The 19,396-nt window shown below is 37.9% G+C and overlaps 1 protein-coding gene across 1 annotated transcript; it reads left to right on the plus strand.

Annotated features, from left to right (window-relative positions):
- Positions 1 to 4,773: 4,773 nt before the first annotated feature.
- On the plus strand, positions 4,774 to 13,772 carry nudt3b (nudix (nucleoside diphosphate linked moiety X)-type motif 3b). Its single transcript, XM_084738684.1, has 5 exons — positions 4,774 to 5,067; positions 7,373 to 7,483; positions 11,511 to 11,555; positions 11,667 to 11,751; positions 12,019 to 13,772. Exons 1-5 carry the CDS (start codon positions 4,969 to 4,971, stop codon positions 12,213 to 12,215), a joined length of 537 nt encoding a protein of 178 aa, XP_084594810.1. The 5' UTR covers positions 4,774 to 4,968; the 3' UTR covers positions 12,216 to 13,772.
- The last annotated feature ends 5,624 nt before the right edge of the window (positions 13,773 to 19,396 follow it).

The following is a 19,396-nucleotide window of genomic DNA, read 5'->3' on the forward strand; positions in this document are numbered from 1 at the left end:
ATATTCCATGGGTTTTATTTAGAATGTACCAAGGAGGCTCTACTAAGAACCATTTAATACTCAGTTTGTTTAATCTAGAACCCACCCAGGAGGTTGTACCAAGAACCTCTTTATATCTCAAAGGTTTTATCAAGAACACACTGAGGGTGTTCTACCAAGAACCTTTTTATATTTCAAGAGCTTTATTAAGAACACACTGAGGGGGTTCCACTGAGAACCTTTTTATATTCTGAAGGTTTTATTTAGAACCCACCAAGAGGGTTCTCCCAAAAACCCTTTTATGTTATGGAACAAAAAAACCCTTGATACATCCTTGATGAAAGAGTTCTTAAAGGATTTTCACAATCCTCAAAGAACTCCTTCTTCTAAAATGGATTCTCTGGATGAAACATAATGGAAAATAATGGAACCTGAATTCTTTCTTCAAAAAAGGGTTCTCCAAAAAGAAATGGCTCTGGGAAGAACACTTTCGGAATCCTTAATACAACTAAAACCTGAAGCTCTTAATTTGAGCAGGGAAAAAAAACTCAGGCCTCAGGAAGAGCAAGAAAGGACAGGCAAGTAGAATATGACTAAAATAAACGGGGGAGTTTATTCTGACCAAATAATTACTCGACTGTCAACAGTTTTATAAATTATTCACAAGCATTTGAGCTGCTCAACTTCTCAAACACTGGCTCACACGCTGCGTACCGAAAGGACTGAGCGCCCTCTTTTGGACACAACAGGAACCGCATCTCCGCTCCTGCGTGTGAATGGTTCACCGGAGACTTGCAAAGAGGATGGGTTGCCGTAGCAACTGCAGATGGTAAAAGTGCAGCCTCTTGAGTATGACCCTATACAGATATGTTTAATTGTGTAACGCCTGCTCTCAGCCTCCTGAAAGAAGAGCGAGGCAGAAAACACAGGATGAAACCCCTGAGGTTTTTTTTTTTTTTCTTCTTGATGGGTTTCAGTCTGTGACCCACTGATGATACATGATACAGTTTACATTTTCAACATGTTACTGTAATAAAACAAACAAACAAATAAGAAAAAATTAGAAATACATTTAATACTACTTATTTTTGAGTGGGTGGACTCTTTGGTTACACTAAACCTGTGTCATAAAAATCAATTACTTTTAATGATCACAGAATTTTGCTGCATTTTTTTAAGAGACAGAGTATTATATTTGTAGTCTTGCAGAGTGTTTTCACTGCCCTCTGGTAATCTTTTCACAGTGGTCAACAACAGGTCTGTGTGCTGCATGTGAATAATTATAATGAAACTGTTTCGCTTCCAACAACAGAGAATAAGTTCACCTGTCTACTGACTTCTGCTTGAATTTTTTTTTTTTTTTTTTTTGTTATGCTTGTTCCTGTAATTTAATTATATTTGTATGTTAATGCTGCATACTGCTCACAGCTGGCCTGGGGCAACACACCCACCTAATTACACTTTCTTTCCTGCATCTTCTAATGTTTTTATTTTAATATATCAGAACAGCAACTGACTAAGCTGCACACAGGAGGTTGGTGGACACAAAATAATAAACACCTGCAGAACATAATGATGTTCAATACAATACCGCTGCAAAAAAAAAATCTATATTTGAGACATGCAATGCTAAATTTATTTGAATTGGGTTTTTTTATATTATTGCAAAAAAAATGTGTGTTTATGTGTGTATTTTATATTCTACAAATTACATTCTGTATAAACAATATCAGCTGACACATCAACATCAGATTTTTTTTAACTGATTAATATCATCAACCCCAAAAATTCAGTATCAGTTGGGCCCAAATCCAAACTGTCCCTTTAATCTCCTGTATTTCTGTGTTTATGCCAGTAAAGTGTGTAACTGCCAAATTGAAATTATGAAGAGTAAAATAATAGCGTTATAGTAATAGTAAAGATAAAATAAAATATATATGTCCAATTCTAAAATATATATATATGTCATATGGTACCATAATTTTCCCATATTTGCAGAGCATTTGAAAAGATGATTCCTCATTTTGACACTAATCAGTTTTTGGATGGGACACGCAGGGATTTACTTTAATGAGGAGCCATCTGAGATGTTCAGAGGAAAACAAGATCCACTTTCAAAATGTCACCATCTGTTTGGAGAAGCTTGAGGAAAATATAAGTAAAGAAACTGTATTGATTCCCGGAGGAAAACTGGATTGTTGCCGCAGTAAAAAAAAAACAAAACCAAACAATGGAACTTCACCAGAAAAAAGACAAACAGGGGTATGAAAGAAGCTATAAAATGAAACAAGAGACGACTAAAATGAATTTAATATTTCTACAGTATTTTTGATTTGTTTGGTTTTACTGCAAACCCGGCTTGCACCTATAGCTTTGCCTATTATCCAATTTAACTTAACTATACTCATATTTTTGGTATTTATTGCTGGTCAGTATTTTTGTCCCTAAAATCTCTGATGATCCTCCAAAACAGAAAACATTTTGATTGACACTGAAGACCTTTGATCCACATCTTTTAATCTGCTCTGTCACAACTGAAATCATTGAGTGAAGGGGAAGTTCAGTGTGAATTGACTGCACCCTCTTTAGTCCTCTGGACTCTCAGGAACAGCTTCTCTGCAAAACGTCTTCTGCACAATCCCACAATACATTCATTTCTGTATCACCTGTATGATTATTTTAAAAACAGGAAAAGAGGGAATATAATAACTATATAAGATTCAATTATAATTTTTATTGCCTACAAGAACTAAGAAGTCGGGCCACTGGGGACGGCAGGGATAAAGTAAGAATTAGGATCATAAGAGGTTTAAATGGAGGTTGGAAAATATTTTGTAATAATGTGCTTATCTTTGGTTCCCCTGAGTATCCACCCTTTTTCTATATTCACACTATTTATGTACTTTTTTAATTTCTCTGTATTCCACATCAATATGTGGATATGTGAATTTCTGCACATTCATAATGTATAAGGGGTTACCTCAGAGAACTGAAGTATGATGTAGATGTTTCATGGAATAAATGGCCTATTTTATTTCCATATGTAATGTCACATACATAAGGAATAATAAAGGAAAAACCTTTAAACATATGGTGAAAAAAAATCACTTTTGTCATTGGTCCTGTATGCCGGTGAAGTCCTCCAATCCTCCAGGATTTTACAGGCTTTGTTTTGGGATTGTTGCGGCCTAAAATGCCTGATTTCAGAGCGGCTTTTCTGAAAAAATGTGATGCCTGTTGCTGTCTTTTTAGACATTTTTTGCAATGAAGCTGCAGGAACAAGTTCCAAAAAAAAAAAAGGCAACTTGTTCCAGTGATAATAAAACTGCATTCTGTTCTGAGTGTTCAGAGTAACCTCATCAAAAACGCTTACAAAATTCTAACAAAATGTGCTTTATTTGAAAAAGCACCTGACTATTTCATAAAGAAGCGAAATCTTTTTGAAATCTTTTCTGCAGTTAGTTTGAAAGCTGCCTCCTGTTAGCCAGTACAGTTTTGTACAATTAAGGTCCACTACATTAAAGCAGGTACTAGTTATTTTGGGAATCAGATAAAATATAAGAAACTGCATGAGATCCCATATCCATGTATAACTATACAAACAGGTGCATTTATCATTATTTAAACGCCTATAATTCCATACTGATTCTCTTCCAACACGCCCATGAATATATTGCAAAGGACAGCAAAAGATGAATTTCTCAAAACCTATAATAAGTAATTATGAAATAACATGCTTGAAAAAATCGTATCTGTTGTGGATTTTTTCAGTTGGCAGATCATCATTCTTGGTTATCAAATCTGCAGCTCAGCTAATTTATCCTTTGCCATGTAGCAGCTGTCAATATAAACACATTTATATCATTTAATAACTTAATTAACTTGTGTAAATAGCTCAAAATATCCAGTTGGATTAGAAAAGCCATTTGCCATATTCAATTTCCAATTTTAAACATGGGAAGAATTATCTGGGGAATGGGCTGGTGTACAAATTGTTTAAAAGTTTTGGCACGTCAACACAAACATATTTTCCTGAAATAAAAAAAAAATGTTCACTTGTTGTGGCTGTGAAGAAAATACTGAGAACACAAGTTGGCATTAGACAAAGAGACAAAAACGTTTAAGATTTCTACCTCTTTCTGAAGAGAGAAAAAAAAGCATTAAGGATTAGTGATATATATGCATGTATACAGAACTGATATAGGTGATTTTGATCCTGTTATTACTTGGTTGTGATTTCTGAAACTATTAATCAATTGATCAATTATTTGATCTACAAAAGAACAATTAGCAGTTTAAGTAATTTGACCTGCAAGTGTTTGGCTTTTTTTTTTTATGTAAAAATGACTTAAATAATTAATGGATTATCACTTAATTGGTTAACCGATTAATTGTTATAGATCTACTCTGTTATATGCCAAAGGTTGTATGTCAAGATAAGCCTGCCGTTCACATTATTGGATCAGTTTTGAGAATGATGCTGGCGCTGTCCATTACCTGCGGTGCTGAAACTGATGAATCAAACCAGCATTACGTCCATTTTGTAATTTTGACAGCACATTACGTGGACAACGTTAGATTGTATTTTTCAAAGTAAGGTGGTATAAACTCAATAATATCAGCCTCAAACAAGTGGCCGTGACGAGGTAGTTGGAGCCAAAAGTGCCAGTTTCCCCTCACCGGCTCACTCCAGTCAGAGCGTGGTGTTGCGTTTTCCCCGTATCCGTTGCCCCAATTCTCCAACGTGGGATACGTCAGTTTCTTACGCTACTCGAGCTATTAAAGGTTAAATTACGTCGTGGGCGTAACGGCTCCTTGTAATGGCGACCGTGCCGTAGATGTGCCTAGGTTTGTGAAAATGAAGCGAAGAAGAAGTTATTTCTTTTAAGTAAAACGCCGAGGTTCCCCGGAGGAGGACTTTGCGTCTACAACCATCATCTTAATAAGTGGTAAACTTAGCTGTACTTTTGAACTTTTGTGCCCTTTGAAATGATGAAGCTCAAGTCAAACCAAACCCGGACGTATGACGGGGACGGGTACAAGAAGCGGGCCGCCTGTCTGTGCTTCAGGAGCGAGACCGAGGAGGAGGTGAGGCCGGGGATGCTGCTGTCTGGAGGGCCAAGCTAGCATTAGCAGCCGTAGCTTCTCTCAGTGTCTTCTCTGTCTGTAAATTGGTATATTTACCAACACAGCTGTGGTTTTGTGTCAGTTTGAAACAATAAGTCACTCGTTTCTTAAACCCTCGTATTGTTCTTGATGGCTGTGCATTAAACGTTAGTTTTGAGCTCGTACTTACCCAGGTGTTATGTAAGCCTCTTTAGCTGAGCATATAGCAACCACGGGTTTTCTACCTAGGAGTCAACCTGTTAGCTGCATGCTAATGCTAGTGTTAGCTTGCTAACTAGCGTTGTTGCTGCTGTGGGCAGCCGGCTCTCGGCCAGCGACCACAGCCCACAGTAGAGCCTGTGGTGAGTGGGTACTTTATCATAGTCAGATGCGGCGGGATAGAAGACATTGTTCAGCTTCATAAAGTGATAGACTGAAACCATTATCTGCTCATATTACAGATCGTTTCGGGAGTCAAGTAACTGTTAGTGTTAACAGTGTTAGCGTTAATGCAACTGGTATTGCTAGCCAAACACTGGACTGCTGTTTAGCTAATAGCTATTAGCTGTGCTACCTATAGCTTAAAGACAACACTGGTAGTGATACTCGATTTAACGTAATGTTACACCATTTTGCCATTTTCATTGTGTACTTTAGATAGAAATCATGATATTTAAATTCGGACAATCAGCTCTGTTTAATGTTAAACCAGAATCCTGTGTCGGTGTGTATAAATTTTACCACGTAGTTAAAGGGACAGTTCACCCTAAGGTCAAAAATGCATATTTTCTTCTAATCTGTAGTGCCACTTTTTTAATCATCTACATCATAGGGTATCAAAGTGGGAGGCAGGCCTCCCCAGGGGGGGGTCCTAACAGTGTCAGGTGAGGCTTAGTGAATGGAAATGAAAACACAGTACATTTATAGTTACATTAGTTATACTAAGAATAACGCACGTAATGGCCTAAATGTGTGTGATTTGGGCAAAGAGATGGTTCAGAGATGAAGTTTGGGGAATTTTCTGTTTCCCACTTTCCCAGAGTTAGAAACTAATAAATGCCTTTGGAGAGAGCCCTTTTTGTGTATTCGGTGCAGTCTGAAGTAATATACATCAGTATTAAGCTATCTTAAGTCACTTGTTGAGTCTTTGGGATCATAAAACCTAATCATGATCCTTTAGACATCCAGGAACTGAACAACCAAAGTAAAGGGGGGGGGGTTCCTTTTTCCAAGCTTTGACTGCAGGCAGGCCCACACTCTCAGACTTTGAAAACTTCTGATCTAGATAGTTATCATGTGAGTTTCTGAGTTTTTAAGATATCAGCCATGAAGATGTTTTTTGAGTTTTTCAGCTATTTTCTTTTGGCCCTTTAAGCACCAGAAGCTGAGTGCAATTTAGTTCTGTTATGTTCGACAGAAGGCAGACATCTTTATAATCAGTATCTTTAAAATGCAGCAATTTACACCCAAAAAAAATAGATGGCTAAGTTACACTACCAGCAGAAGAAGGTGAACTGTTCCTTTGACATACTTGCTACCATGGTGCTCTCTCCCACAAAAGCCACTCAGAGTATCCTGGAAAGGGTTATTTGAGATCAGAGGTGATTTTGGAAGCTGATTCCCAGTCAGCAGCATGCACTAAGATGTCTTTGTGGTGGAATAATTTCATCAGAGAAGATGAATTGGGACTAACCTAATTCCTCATTCTGGTTAAAGTCGAGGCCACATTGTGAACAACATCAGCTGTTGATGATTACAGGAACACACATCTGTATGATCTGCATGTAGCAAGAAACCTCTACCACTGTATTCTACCAGATGGGCACTCAGACAAGCCTTAGCTTTTCTCCCAACAGATTGTTGACACCGTGAACTCATCATGCTTATGTGGAAAAAAAGCAAACTCGGTGACTCATACCCTAGCTATTAAAAAGAGTTTCCTTCAAACATACAGTGGGTTAACTGCATCCACACAATATCCAGCTGTCACTTAAGTGATAGTCTTCATAGTTTGCAGTGTCATAGTTGACAGGTAGCTGCTGTGTCTGTGTTTGGCAGAGGTGTGGATTTGCCTCACAGGACTTGGATCAAGTAAGACAAGTCACAAATTTGATTACTTTGGACATGACAAAAACTAAAAAGAAACTATGGATGTTCTTAATGACTAATTTCCCTGCTGGTCAAACAGAAATTTAAATTTAATTTTGTGAACACACACCAGTGAACACCGTGTTACCACTTATTGGGACTGTAATGAGTAACTGGTCTTGTTTGGGATGCTTTTCAGGTGCTGCTGGTGAGCAGTAGTCGACATCCAGACAAGTGGATAGTTCCTGGAGGGGGAATGGAGCCCGAGGAGGAGCCCAATGTTGCTGCAGCTCGAGAAGTGTGTGAAGAGGTTGGTTCTCTAAATGTTTTTCATTATATTATGTGTAATAAAAGCCTATATTGTGAGCCCATTTTTTTTTCCTTGTAAGCATTCCTGTGCAGTGGTAAACTTTACTTGACCCTTGTATCCAAACTGTGGATGTGAAACCTGCCTTTTTAGACTTAGTTCATAGCCAGGAATATTGTTCTAAGAATGGACTTCCATTTGCAGCATGCCACATAAGATGTATTGCGTTTCATTTCTATTAAACCATGCCTGTATTTAACACTGGGCCTAATACCTTGCTCTCAAAACCCATTTCGTCAGTGTAGTCATCCTGTTTGCAATGGACAGAAGGAGAGAGCCTAGCAACATGTAAGCTGTATCATAGCATCATGTTACAAAGCAGTGTTTAGGTGTCAATGGAGGACACTCTGAGATTGAGCACTGACTGCCCAGCGGTTGCACTGCAGCACTCCCCAGTCCTACAAATACGGCAGCTGAAGGAAAACAATCAGCTTTTAGTCTTTGTATGTTTTAGACAGGTCTATTTTTAACAGCAGAGGTATTTTGAAGGACAAATGTACCTTTTTTTAGTTCCTATTTGTGTCTGAGAGGATGGATAGCAATTAGTAAACAGTTTTGAAGCTCAGTGGAAATCAATACTGCTTATGCCGCCTACATCCATCCCTTAAATCGGGCCTCCCTCTTGTGTACAAGCTGTTGACCGTTTGGGCATTTCGATCAGGATGGCGGCAGAGCTCTGAAGACACTGAATCTCACCCGGCTGTCAGCTCTTGGCGGGTCACTGACCATATAAAGCCTATTCTCTGTGTGTGATCCATCACGCTGGTGATGGATGCTGATATCATCCCTTATCCTGGCTCCTGCTGTTTGGGAGCTTTGGCGGTTGCAGGACTCTGTGGCTTGCCAACACATTTCCACAGGGTCAAAAGCAATGTCACATCACTCCAGACTGAGTGAGGTTTGTTAAAAGTCCTAAAAGGCAGCATTCAGAAACTTTGTGGTGACTTTGAGTGGTACTCAATCGTCACCACTGTGGCTCTGTGGCTTCCTAAGCCTCTTATTGTACGGTGGTGTAACAGGACATATCCTAATCCCGTCTAGCTTATTCTGATGACCATATGAGCGCAGAGTGATTGCTTATGTTTATTGGTTTGGAGTCTTGCCAGGTATGACGAGGAAGACACAGCACTCAGGAGCAGGCCAAAGGTCATAGAGGGCTTTGTTGTCTATCTGACTGCTCATAACCTCGGCTCATGCTCGGTACACCCTGACCCACACCAAGAAAACCCAGGACAACATTGCATAAGTTGTAATGCAGCCTCCGTAGTGTTCATCTTCTAAAATGATGCACAGTAGTCCTCACTTACATGAATACTTGAGTTGGAAGACATTTTCCATCTCATAAAAACATGCAGCATGACCTTTGAACTATTACTTAATCCCTGGCACATCTGTGGGGTTTCTAGTGGTGGGCCTCTTCTTTTACATAGAATCTTGCTTAAGGCCTGAAGAGTCCAACACTGAGTCCACAGCACAGTGTGTGCAGTCAACATTTTATTTATAGACTGAAACTGGAACCTGAAGAAGCTGCAAAGATGTCAGCAAGTGACCTACTATTCACCTCTGGGAGTTACAATCCACCTTGGAGATTATTTTTGTTATTAGAATATTTTTAAAGGTAACCTACAACAGTGAGAATCATTTATGTTGTCCATTCATGTTGGTTGTGACATGTGCATGGCTTGGGTTTTGGGATGATTGGAAGAGTAACTCTACCTGACAGCGGTTATTCTGTTGTTTATTTTTGACCTTTTTATATGATCTTTTATGATGCTCAAAATAGCCGTCAATATGTGTCAGTAAGCGATAGCTGAGAGCTACATGTGTTTTGCAGCTGCTGAATTTAGAACTGCACCAATTAGTCGATCAACTGATTGACAAAAAATTTTGTCAGTTGATTTACTAAACGTAGTACAAGACATTTTAATTGGTTATGAAACAATCTCAATTTAATACCAATGCTTCTATATGACCTATATAACCAAATACATCAGTGCGAAGACTGGCTGTTTCTGTATAGTAATTCTGCGTGTTAGCCACCGGGTCGGATTCTCCTAGAAATCAGAGGAAAGTATTTATGGTATGTAGACTGTAAGAGCGTATGTTTACATTTTCCCCGGCAAAGTTACAGTAAGCAGCCAGTTGAAATGTGGCAGCATAATTTTAATTTGACTTTATATTTTGTGGCAGTGGACACGCTACCACTTTTGTCCAAATCAACACAATATGAAAGTTCCTTGTAGCCGCTTCAAGCAAAAATACTAAACATCTGCTTCTTCAGTTTGCTGATTTTGTAGATTAAATGTCTCTGGGTGGATTGTATTTAATTGAATATAGTACAAAGACAAGATATTCAATCTGTAAACTTATAAACTTCATTGTTAAATGTAAATATATGCTCATTTGGAATTTGATGCCTGCAACACGTTTCAAACGATGGGAAAGTTGTTCAGGCCCCATTAATGCTGAAAGGTATATACAGGTTTTGGAGCAATATATGCTGCCATCCAGATGTCTTTTTCAGAGACGTCCCTGCTTATTTCAGCCAGACAATGCCAAGACACGTTGTGCATGTGTTTAAACAGTGTGGCTTCATAGTAAAATAGTTGAGATACTGAACTGACCTGCCTGTAGTCCAGACCTGTCTCACATTGAAAGTGTGTGGTGCATTATGAAGTGCACATTATGACAACAGAGACACTGGTCTGTTGAGCACTTTAAGTTGTATATCAAGCAAGAATGAGAGAGAATTTCATTTTCAAAACTTCAACAATTAGTGTCTTCAGTTCCTAAATGCTTACTGAGTATTGTTGAAAGAAAAGGTGATGTAACACAGTGGTTAACATATCTGTGTCGCAACTTTTTTGTAATGTGTTGCAGGCATCAGATTCAGAATTAGTTTATATTTACAAAAAACAATGAAGTTTATTAGTTTGAACATTAAATTGTCTTTGTACTGTATTTGATTGAATATAGCTTGAAAAAGATTTTCAAATCATTGCATTCTGTTTCTATTAATGTTTTACACAGACGTGACTTTGGAATTGGGGTTGTACTGTATAAAATGACTGCCCTAATATGATTTATAATTTTATCTAACTTATACTATGATTCTTCATTTCTTTCACCCTTTCATTATTTCCTTCCTTCCCTCCTTTGTTTTTTTACACAATCAGTACACTTAAAGGTCAAGACACTTCCCCCAGAAGAAAAACAAAAAAGGAACCCTGTGACTTTGAAGATATTTAACAAATTGTCCCCACATTTTTTTTTAAAAAAGCTCTGTATTTCCCCCTTGGTGGCATAAGTCAGTATTTCAGTGGCTAAACACTTGGAAAGGCTTTTAAACTATTATCCATTGCAATTGCACTACAGTGTTTAGCCTGAAGTGAGAATAAAATGAGTCTTAAAGTCTTAATTTAGGTGGAAGTAGTCCTGAGGGCAGACAGGCATCCCGATAGAAGTAATATCAGATGTAGTTTTATGTCCTCTTCCCAGAATATTTTTCAATTTTTGGACAGCTTCAAAGGCACTGGAATTATGTGCCTTCTTGCTGCTGTGTAAATTAGGCCTCATTTCACAGAAGTATGAAATTACTGTAGAGACAATCAGTACATGCTGGACAGGACTGCAGCTTTTGGTCAAATTAAGTTTCTTTATGTTCTTCTGTTTTATTTGGAGCATTCAGAAGCAACCTAAGAATTGAATGTAGTGAATTTGCAGAGGATTAAAAACAGTCTTATGTCCACTGCTATACAAACTGCAGTTTCAGAATTACCATACAAATTAAATCAATATCTCTCTGACAGAGTGTCAACAAAACACTGCAAGGTAAAAAAAAAAAGTCAGTCATCAGGCTATTACATTGTACAGGTGTTATGTTTGTGCATTGACCCTCCTCTGCCAACAGTAACTGTATCCTGTGGTATGTATTTGCTCACCATTTTAATCATGTTCCTTTATTTTACAGGCCGGTGTGAAGGGGACTTTAGGTCGCTTAGTCGGAGTATTTGAGGTGAAGTTTGTTTGCTTTGCTGTAGACATTTTGTAGTCTTCAAATGTCAACACACAGTTCTGTGCTGCATGTTTGTGAATGAGAAATAAAAACAGTTTTCTCCGTCAACAGAACCAAGAGAGGAAACATAGAACCTACGTCTACGTTCTTATTGTAACAGAGGTGCTGGAGGACTGGGAGGACTCGGTCAACATTGGTAAAGCTCTGCATTTGTTTACAAAATGGGGATCATACGGACAAAGTTCTTAGGCAGTCACATGCCGTCTGTAGCTTTAGTTTTCTTTCCCAGGCCAGGGACTTTATTGTAAGGGAGATAATTACACCAGCTTTATTCTTAACCTTGTGATTTTCACTTTAATGCTGCCCATACAGTACTGTTAATTAATCAAAATCTATTTTCTCAGTGTTACGTTTCTCACATGTCTTAACTTGCTTCGACAATGGTGTCTTGTTCTGTCAACAGGGAGAAAAAGGGAATGGTTTAAAATAGACGATGCCATACAAGTGTTGCAGTGTCACAAGCCTGTGCAGGCCACCTACTTCGAGGCTCTCCAGGAGAGTTGCCTGACCAGTAACGGAACACCTTTGGTGGCCACGATAGGCGGGGACCTCTCCCCTACCTACAGCATCAATCAGAGCTCCGTCTCGGGTATCAGATAACTAAAACCATAACTCTGACACCCCCAGGAGCTTTTCGCCACCACTTGCGCTCTTACTTGTGTCATGTCATTTCTCTTTTCTCTGCTCTTCTCTGCTCTTCTCTTCTCTTCTCTTCTCTTCTCTACTCTTCTCTTCCTTTTTTTTGTCTCAATAACATGGTTTGCCTTGCCAACTCCTTTGTGCCAGAACTCGTGGCACAGACTTGATGACAAGTGTCGGGTGAATAGTCTGAAACACTTTGTAAATGTAAATGTAATTTTTGACCCCTTCTTCTTTTTTTTTCTTTTTACTGATGACAACTGCATGAAATGTCCCCACTCCTCGCCTCCCCTCATTCTCTTTTTCCTTAACGCGCCCTTAGCGTGGTGTTTATTGAATGCAAGAACTACTTTTTACTGTTGTAATGTAAAAGTGTATACTTAGTGCTTAAGCTGAAGGCTTTTGGTGGTCTTTTTAAACGTTTCCTCCATTTTTTTCTTTTTATTTTCCTGTGAATGAATGTGCCCATTAGTGTACTCCCCGCCCCCTGTTAATAAGGATAGGAAATGTTGTCTGTATCTGAATGAACAGAGTTGTGGGAAGTGATTTGTCTTGCATGAGCACTGTTTTGTTGTGTCTCACTCTCTCTCGAGTGACCTGATGCCGACTGTGCAACAGACTTGTGGTAAGGTCTTTTGGATTCTCTTCATTTTGGTCCTTATCGTGGTTTTTGATGTCTCTTTGATAAGAAGGATAACGGCCCCTCACTAGTCTTTCAATTTCAAGTGTCAAGTGTGTTTCTCTCTCGTTTGGGAAGCTAGCCAAGCACTACAAGTTTCACTCTCAAAATGGAGCTTATATACTGTAAAGAGAGCGAAGGAATGTTAATGTAAAATGAACCACCTTTCTCCTCAGTGTCTTTACCTCCTTTTAATCCCTTTTTTTCTTTTTTAAAATGCTTTCTTGTGACTGACTACAAAGTCTTCCTCCATATACTGAGAGGGTAGAAGTAGTAGATTTCAAAATCATGGACTTGTAATTTCAAAAATTCAACACATATCACTTAAGTTATTAAAACCCTTTTCCATATTTTACTCCTCACATTCAGTTTGGTTAAAAGCAATTGTTTACAATGTGTTTGTAACATAGCACAGGTGACTTTAGTGGGCACTTTTCATTATGGTCATGATTTTTTTTTTTTTACCCTTTCTTTAGTATTTAATCTGCATCCCCAAAAACACTCAAAAACACCTGCTTGACATTGAAAGTAATGGAATCTATAATGCTGTCTTTGGCAAGATGCAGAACAAACAAGCCTTGTACAGTTTGAGACCTCGTTTTTAACATGTAAAATGCTTTTGGATACTAGTTTTTTTTTTTTTTTTTGTTTCTCTAACGTCTGGCAAATGTCTCTTTAGCCGAGCTGCATCACTTGGCCTCGATGTGGCGTGAGGCAGCTGGCTCAATACTGTGAAACTGGAGGCGCTGTAGATAGCATGTTAGAGGTTTTTATTGTAAATTGTTTATTTCTGTATAGATCAAAGGTGAGAGTACAAATGACAAAACACCTCTTACACATCTTGTGAGTTGTCATTTCAACAGAGGCTGGAAGAACTGATTGAACTCATGGCATTGGCCTCGGAGCTGTTGGGAATTTTCTCTTGAGATAGCGTACAAGAACAAGGAATGTGGCTGTGGTTGTAGGTGAGAGTGAAGAGCCGATTTATAATGGAATAATCTCAAAATCCTTACATTTATTTAGACCAAAACAAATTTGTAACAGTAAGGGATTACTGTGTTTTTTCCTCTTCTTTGGCCAAGCTGTAAAATTAAGTACAACTGCAATCTTAGTTTCCAAACCACTTCTTGGTTTAGTAGTAAAGCAGAAGTCCTTTTCAAGCCAGCAGCTGCTCCGCTATTCCCAGTCAGTGTATTTTCCCACAGAGGGTTTCTTTTGGTCTCTCTCAAAAACTTAAACATGATACTGTGGCTTTCTGTCCATATTTAAACCTATAATAACAGATTTTTGTAGCCACTTGGGGGCAGAAACAATCTGTAAACATAACATTGACATGTTATGTTATATATAGTGATATATATATATATTTTTTTTTTTTGCAAATATTTACACATCTGCAACATTAGCATTCATTTAGCATTTTGTTTGTATCCATCTGTTTAAGTCTGATATTGATGCTGCATTCATGTGTCTCTTGGATGGTCCTGTTCACTGAGTTTGCAAGTCTCCTGACTTTAGCATGTGCATGAGATATCAAGTCATAATGTTGAAATAACGTGAACGCTACAAAGGGTAGAGTAGGGCAGTTAGTGTTTTACTTGGTGTAGTGTCCAGTTGATGGGTTGGCCAAGACTAGCATCCCAGTGTAGATTCATGTTGCTGTTCAAACAGTTTCAAGCTTTATATTACAGATTGATTTTGTCCCAAACTTGTTGCTGCACCAGTGCATTCCCTAAAATTACTACAACATTGATTTACCTGAGTTGTTATCAGGGTTAATGCTAATAAATAACTTTGTTAACTAATCTAGGTCATTCTGTATAGACAACAATTAACAGTTACAAGCATTTTACAAGCTGTATGTGAGCAATAAATTGATATGCAACACATTAATAATTTATCAACCAAACGTTTACGTTCGTCCACCATGTTTCTGAGTGTACTAAGTCGATAGATCATAAGACAAGTTGTGTACCCAAATTTTTGCAGACTTTCTGATTTGTCCAACGTGAGGGGACGTTCACATGACAGGAATCATTTTTCAGATCATTTTAGCTCCATATTGGTCTCCAGCAATATAATATATATAATATATCTTGGCTACTAAATGTTCCACTGTGTTCACCAGTTAGTTTCTAACTGTGTCTGGTGTCTTGTGTGAGGCAGGTAGCATACAGTTGCATGTATAACTTTTTTTGCTGAATTTTCCTAGTTGGGAACCCATTTTTCTGATTATTCCAACACCACATGAATGCAGGATAACTCTTCTGTTAGTTGCATTTTAGCCTCCACCAATTACTGAGAAATATCTTGGCTACTAAATGCTCCACACTGAATGTGTCTCCCGTCTTGTGCTGTTTACTACGGATGAACTCAAAAACTGAGAGTGAAATGATCCTGTAAACCATGGTTATTATAGTAATACTGCAGCTTTAAAGTATAGTTTACAGATAATGAACCTCAGCTAAGGTTTGGATCCTGCACCAGTGGCTAAGACTCTTTGGAGCTGTAGATTTGAATACTTACAAAATGGGTAAAAATTGTTTTATACTTGTTAAACTGATGGGGTGCTTAATGTTTACTGTCCAGTACTGTAGCAGATGCATATTTAACTTTAAGTAAGGCCAGAAAACTCCAGTATCATGATTTGTTGAAAAACTGATGGGAAATTTCAGTTACATTGTGAGCTGAAAACTAGTGGATCAAAAGGTAGCCTTGAAAATAGGCAGAGACCGTACAGTGACAGCAGCGGTTGTGGAGTAGTGATGGTTGTCTTTATTCATGGTCTTTTTCCCGTTAATTGTTTGAGGGGGCACAACTCTGCCGGCAAATCAAGCTCTAGACAGACTTTAATTAATATGGGCCTCCTTGTAATCCCTGAATGAATAATTTCTGAATGACAGTCTAGTTAAAGGAGTCTAAAGTCTCCCTCACAACAGTTTGAGACTTTAAACAGATTTTTATTGCTGTGTATCAGAGAGGTGTGGCGGCCAAAGTCTTGCTTTACGACACCCTGCCTGGCGCTTCATATGAGATTTCTTGTTGATAAGACCTTTTAGTCTTCATTGAAATGTGCAGTTGGATATGAAGGACACAAACCTACGCAGTTTAAAAAAAAAAAAATCTTATCCCAGAGCAATTGGCGATGATTTCATTTGCTCTTGATGGTTTGATGTGGGTGACAGGTACTGTCAAAATGAATGTGAGGAGGATTTCCACAAGTAACAGCCAGTGACTTAATTATTAATGACCACTTGTTCTTCATCCATCTTTTTTTCTTTCTGTTTTGTTCTTTAATCTGTTGTGTTATTGACAAGCTAATGTCATGTATATAGCTAACACAGCACCCTTACAGCCAGAGGACGCACTTTGGCTTTGGTCAAAAAGGATTAGTGTCCTCCTTTTTTTGTAAAAAAAAATTTAAAAAAAGAACTTCCTTCAAGCTAAAAATTCAGGTTGTTCCCATCATAAACAAAGTGATTGGAGGCTGGAGCTCAGGAGGGAATTTATGAAGTAACATCTCCATATAAGCACATTAGAGTTGTTGTGATGGAGAAAACACATCTGCCCCCTTTTTTCTGGAGATTTCTGATATCAGAATTGGCTTTTTTTTGTACACTGAAGCTTCTGAATTTGGGAAAGATGGAGGATTAGCAAGAGACCAGTAAGAGCTTCAGAAAAAAAGTCACTTCCTTTTATTTATAATCTACCAAAGGTGATAGTTTAAATATGTATTGCCCCATCTTGTGGCCAAAACAAAAAAAACCACAACACGTTGCAGCTGAGGATTGTAACAGTTTCCTTTAGCGTGATGGTCAGGAGGCCATTTTCTTAACTTTGATCATTATAAATTGACTGAAAAAGCTGTTCAAAATTACCCCAAGTACTTGCAATTGAATAACAAACTAAACATACGTGCACTTCTGGCCGTTGACCTCAGCCTTGAAGTTACATACCTGTAATTGTGTTCTCCAAGGTGTTTGTGTCACTGGAATTTTGTTTTCCTCTCTTTTGTCATTTGGGACTGTGGAATAAAACCAGTGTGAGAAGACTGAAGATTGTAATATAAATGTGCCAACAAATAAACACCAGTATTTCACATTCAGGCCTGTGTCATTGTGTTTTTTGTTTTGTTTTGGCCTGTAGTGATATTTTCATACAGTAATACTACACTAGAATGCAGATAAAAAGATTGATTTTACTATATGGGACTAAATGAACTGAGATTTCCTTGTTATTTTCATGCATATGTCATAACTTGGAATGGAATGGGGATTTTTTTCAGTAGATGCCAGTAATGACTTGCTTTTCCAAGCTGATTCAACAAGATCACCAATAATTTAATATTTTTGTATTTTAAAAAGAAGCTCATATAACTTTCACCTGAGGGTAAGAAAGGCTGAGATGTAGGGAGCAGCTTTTTTAAAACACTTAGTTAGACTAATATATTCTGATACCGATATAGACCAGTCTAGGTGTGGCAGGCCAGTATCAGCCCCAGATGCCCCATCTCATAATTTATCGCTGTCCAAATTCCATAATCAGGTTTTCTGTGGGTCCTTACAAAGTCTAAAATCCAATAATCTGAATTTTAGGCCTTAAAAATGTCTTTAATAATAATAAAAAATAATTTAACATTTGAAATGTGTTTTGGGAAAAATGTATTGATCAAGCTGTAACAACATTGAACCAATAAACACCAATACAAACTGTGTTTTTTGGCAGTATGGACATGAAATTGGTCCTAAATTACTAATTCACAAATGTCTTCCTAAGTCTTAAATTTAACTGGCTGAAACCTTCTTAAACCCTGATAATACATACAAATATATACTAATCTTTACGGTATACTATGTTTGCACTTAGTACACAATAAATCAATACACAACGTGTTTACATCAGTTAAGATGAAATGTTGGAATGCCACTGCTGATAAACATCAAAAAGAGAAAGAAAATGCTTTCCAGAAAACAAGAGGGTGGGAATCATCAGAGGCTGCATAATACAATAATACTGCAATTTTAAACATTTATTTTATTACCTTTTTTGCAGCAAAACGGGACAGACAGCAGACAGACTGACCAATCCCGTCACCAGAAAAAAAACTCAGCACCATCTACTGGACTGAAAAAGAAAATGATTTTAATTATTCAAATACCAAAGTTTAATTTGCAGCCTCCACCTTGAAGTCCATACATACCCAAATCCATAAAACATGCCGATTCTAAGCAGGTTTTAAGTATGGTTATGTTCAACATGGAACACATATTACGTATACTTAACATAATTACAATGCACATTAAACACCATAACATGGTTTGTGAGTGTTTTCCAGTGTAGACTGTTCTTCCTCAATACGAAGCACAAAGGACATGAAGGAGCTGCTGCTCACAGCTGGAAAAAATCTAAATTAATTGTGGATGGTGGTGAAGTAGCTCCCAAACCAGTCTGAACAACTCAAGTATTTAATTTTTGCTGCCCGCAGCATTTTTTCTTTTTTTTACTGCGTTTAATTGGCAGTTTCATTCTAATTTTGTGGTGTGACTAAAGATAAATCGCTTTAGTATGAAACAGTTAAATATGTTCACTTATTTTAAGCCAACTACAGTATAGTATATAACTGGTATGTAGTGCAGATTTGGAGCACTGCGTCCAGTTATTTTTTAAATTACATTGTAGGGGATGTGTACACTTAAAAGTTATGCAATTAACGTACATACAGACTTTGGTGTACTTCATTTTGTAAAGTTTCCATGGCAAACATACTTAAAACTGTTCAGAACTGTTCATTATGGAAATGTGCCACAGCTAATGGATTTCTTAAAAGCAAACTGACCTTTTTTCACAGCAGCCATATTGATATGAAACAACAGGCTAGACACAGGTTCTATTTAGGTCAAACAGACAGGGTGCTGCTATTGTCTATGTTGGCTCACTGGAAAATATCTGCTACAGTAAATGGCAGCATCGTTCCTGTATTTACCCCACCACTCATTTCAATATGGTTCCTGTCAAAATAAACAGTCCCTGCACACAGAACACAGGCAGTTTCCTGCTTCATGAAACCTCTGCTCAGGAGTTGGATAGTGCTGTGTGCCAAAGATGTGCAATATTTTCAATCTACCCTAATCAGACCAACCTTATTTATTTTTTTTATATTACCAACCTTATCCCCCCCCCCAACCATATCATGAGCACAACTTTTTGGCCTTGTTCCCAGAAGACATTCTGACATGACACTGTAGGAAAAGCACAAGTACAAATCATTCTAGCTGCTTCAGTGTCCTGTAATGTGCATGCTGGTTCACCAAGAACACAGCGGAGACATCATTTAAGTGACTCACTAGATCCTGTATCCCATCTGGAAGATAAATGCTTGTAACCACAGGTACTTATTCCTCGCTTTGCCGCCCCAACCATCAAATAATGACATTTTACATGAGGTCTCACTGACTAACTTGAT

The sequence above is a fragment of the Lutjanus erythropterus genome, chromosome 2 (assembly GCF_056507025.1).
Source record: "Lutjanus erythropterus isolate fLutEry1 chromosome 2, fLutEry1.hap2, whole genome shotgun sequence".
Taxonomy (NCBI): domain Eukaryota; kingdom Metazoa; phylum Chordata; class Actinopteri; order Lutjaniformes; family Lutjanidae; genus Lutjanus; species Lutjanus erythropterus.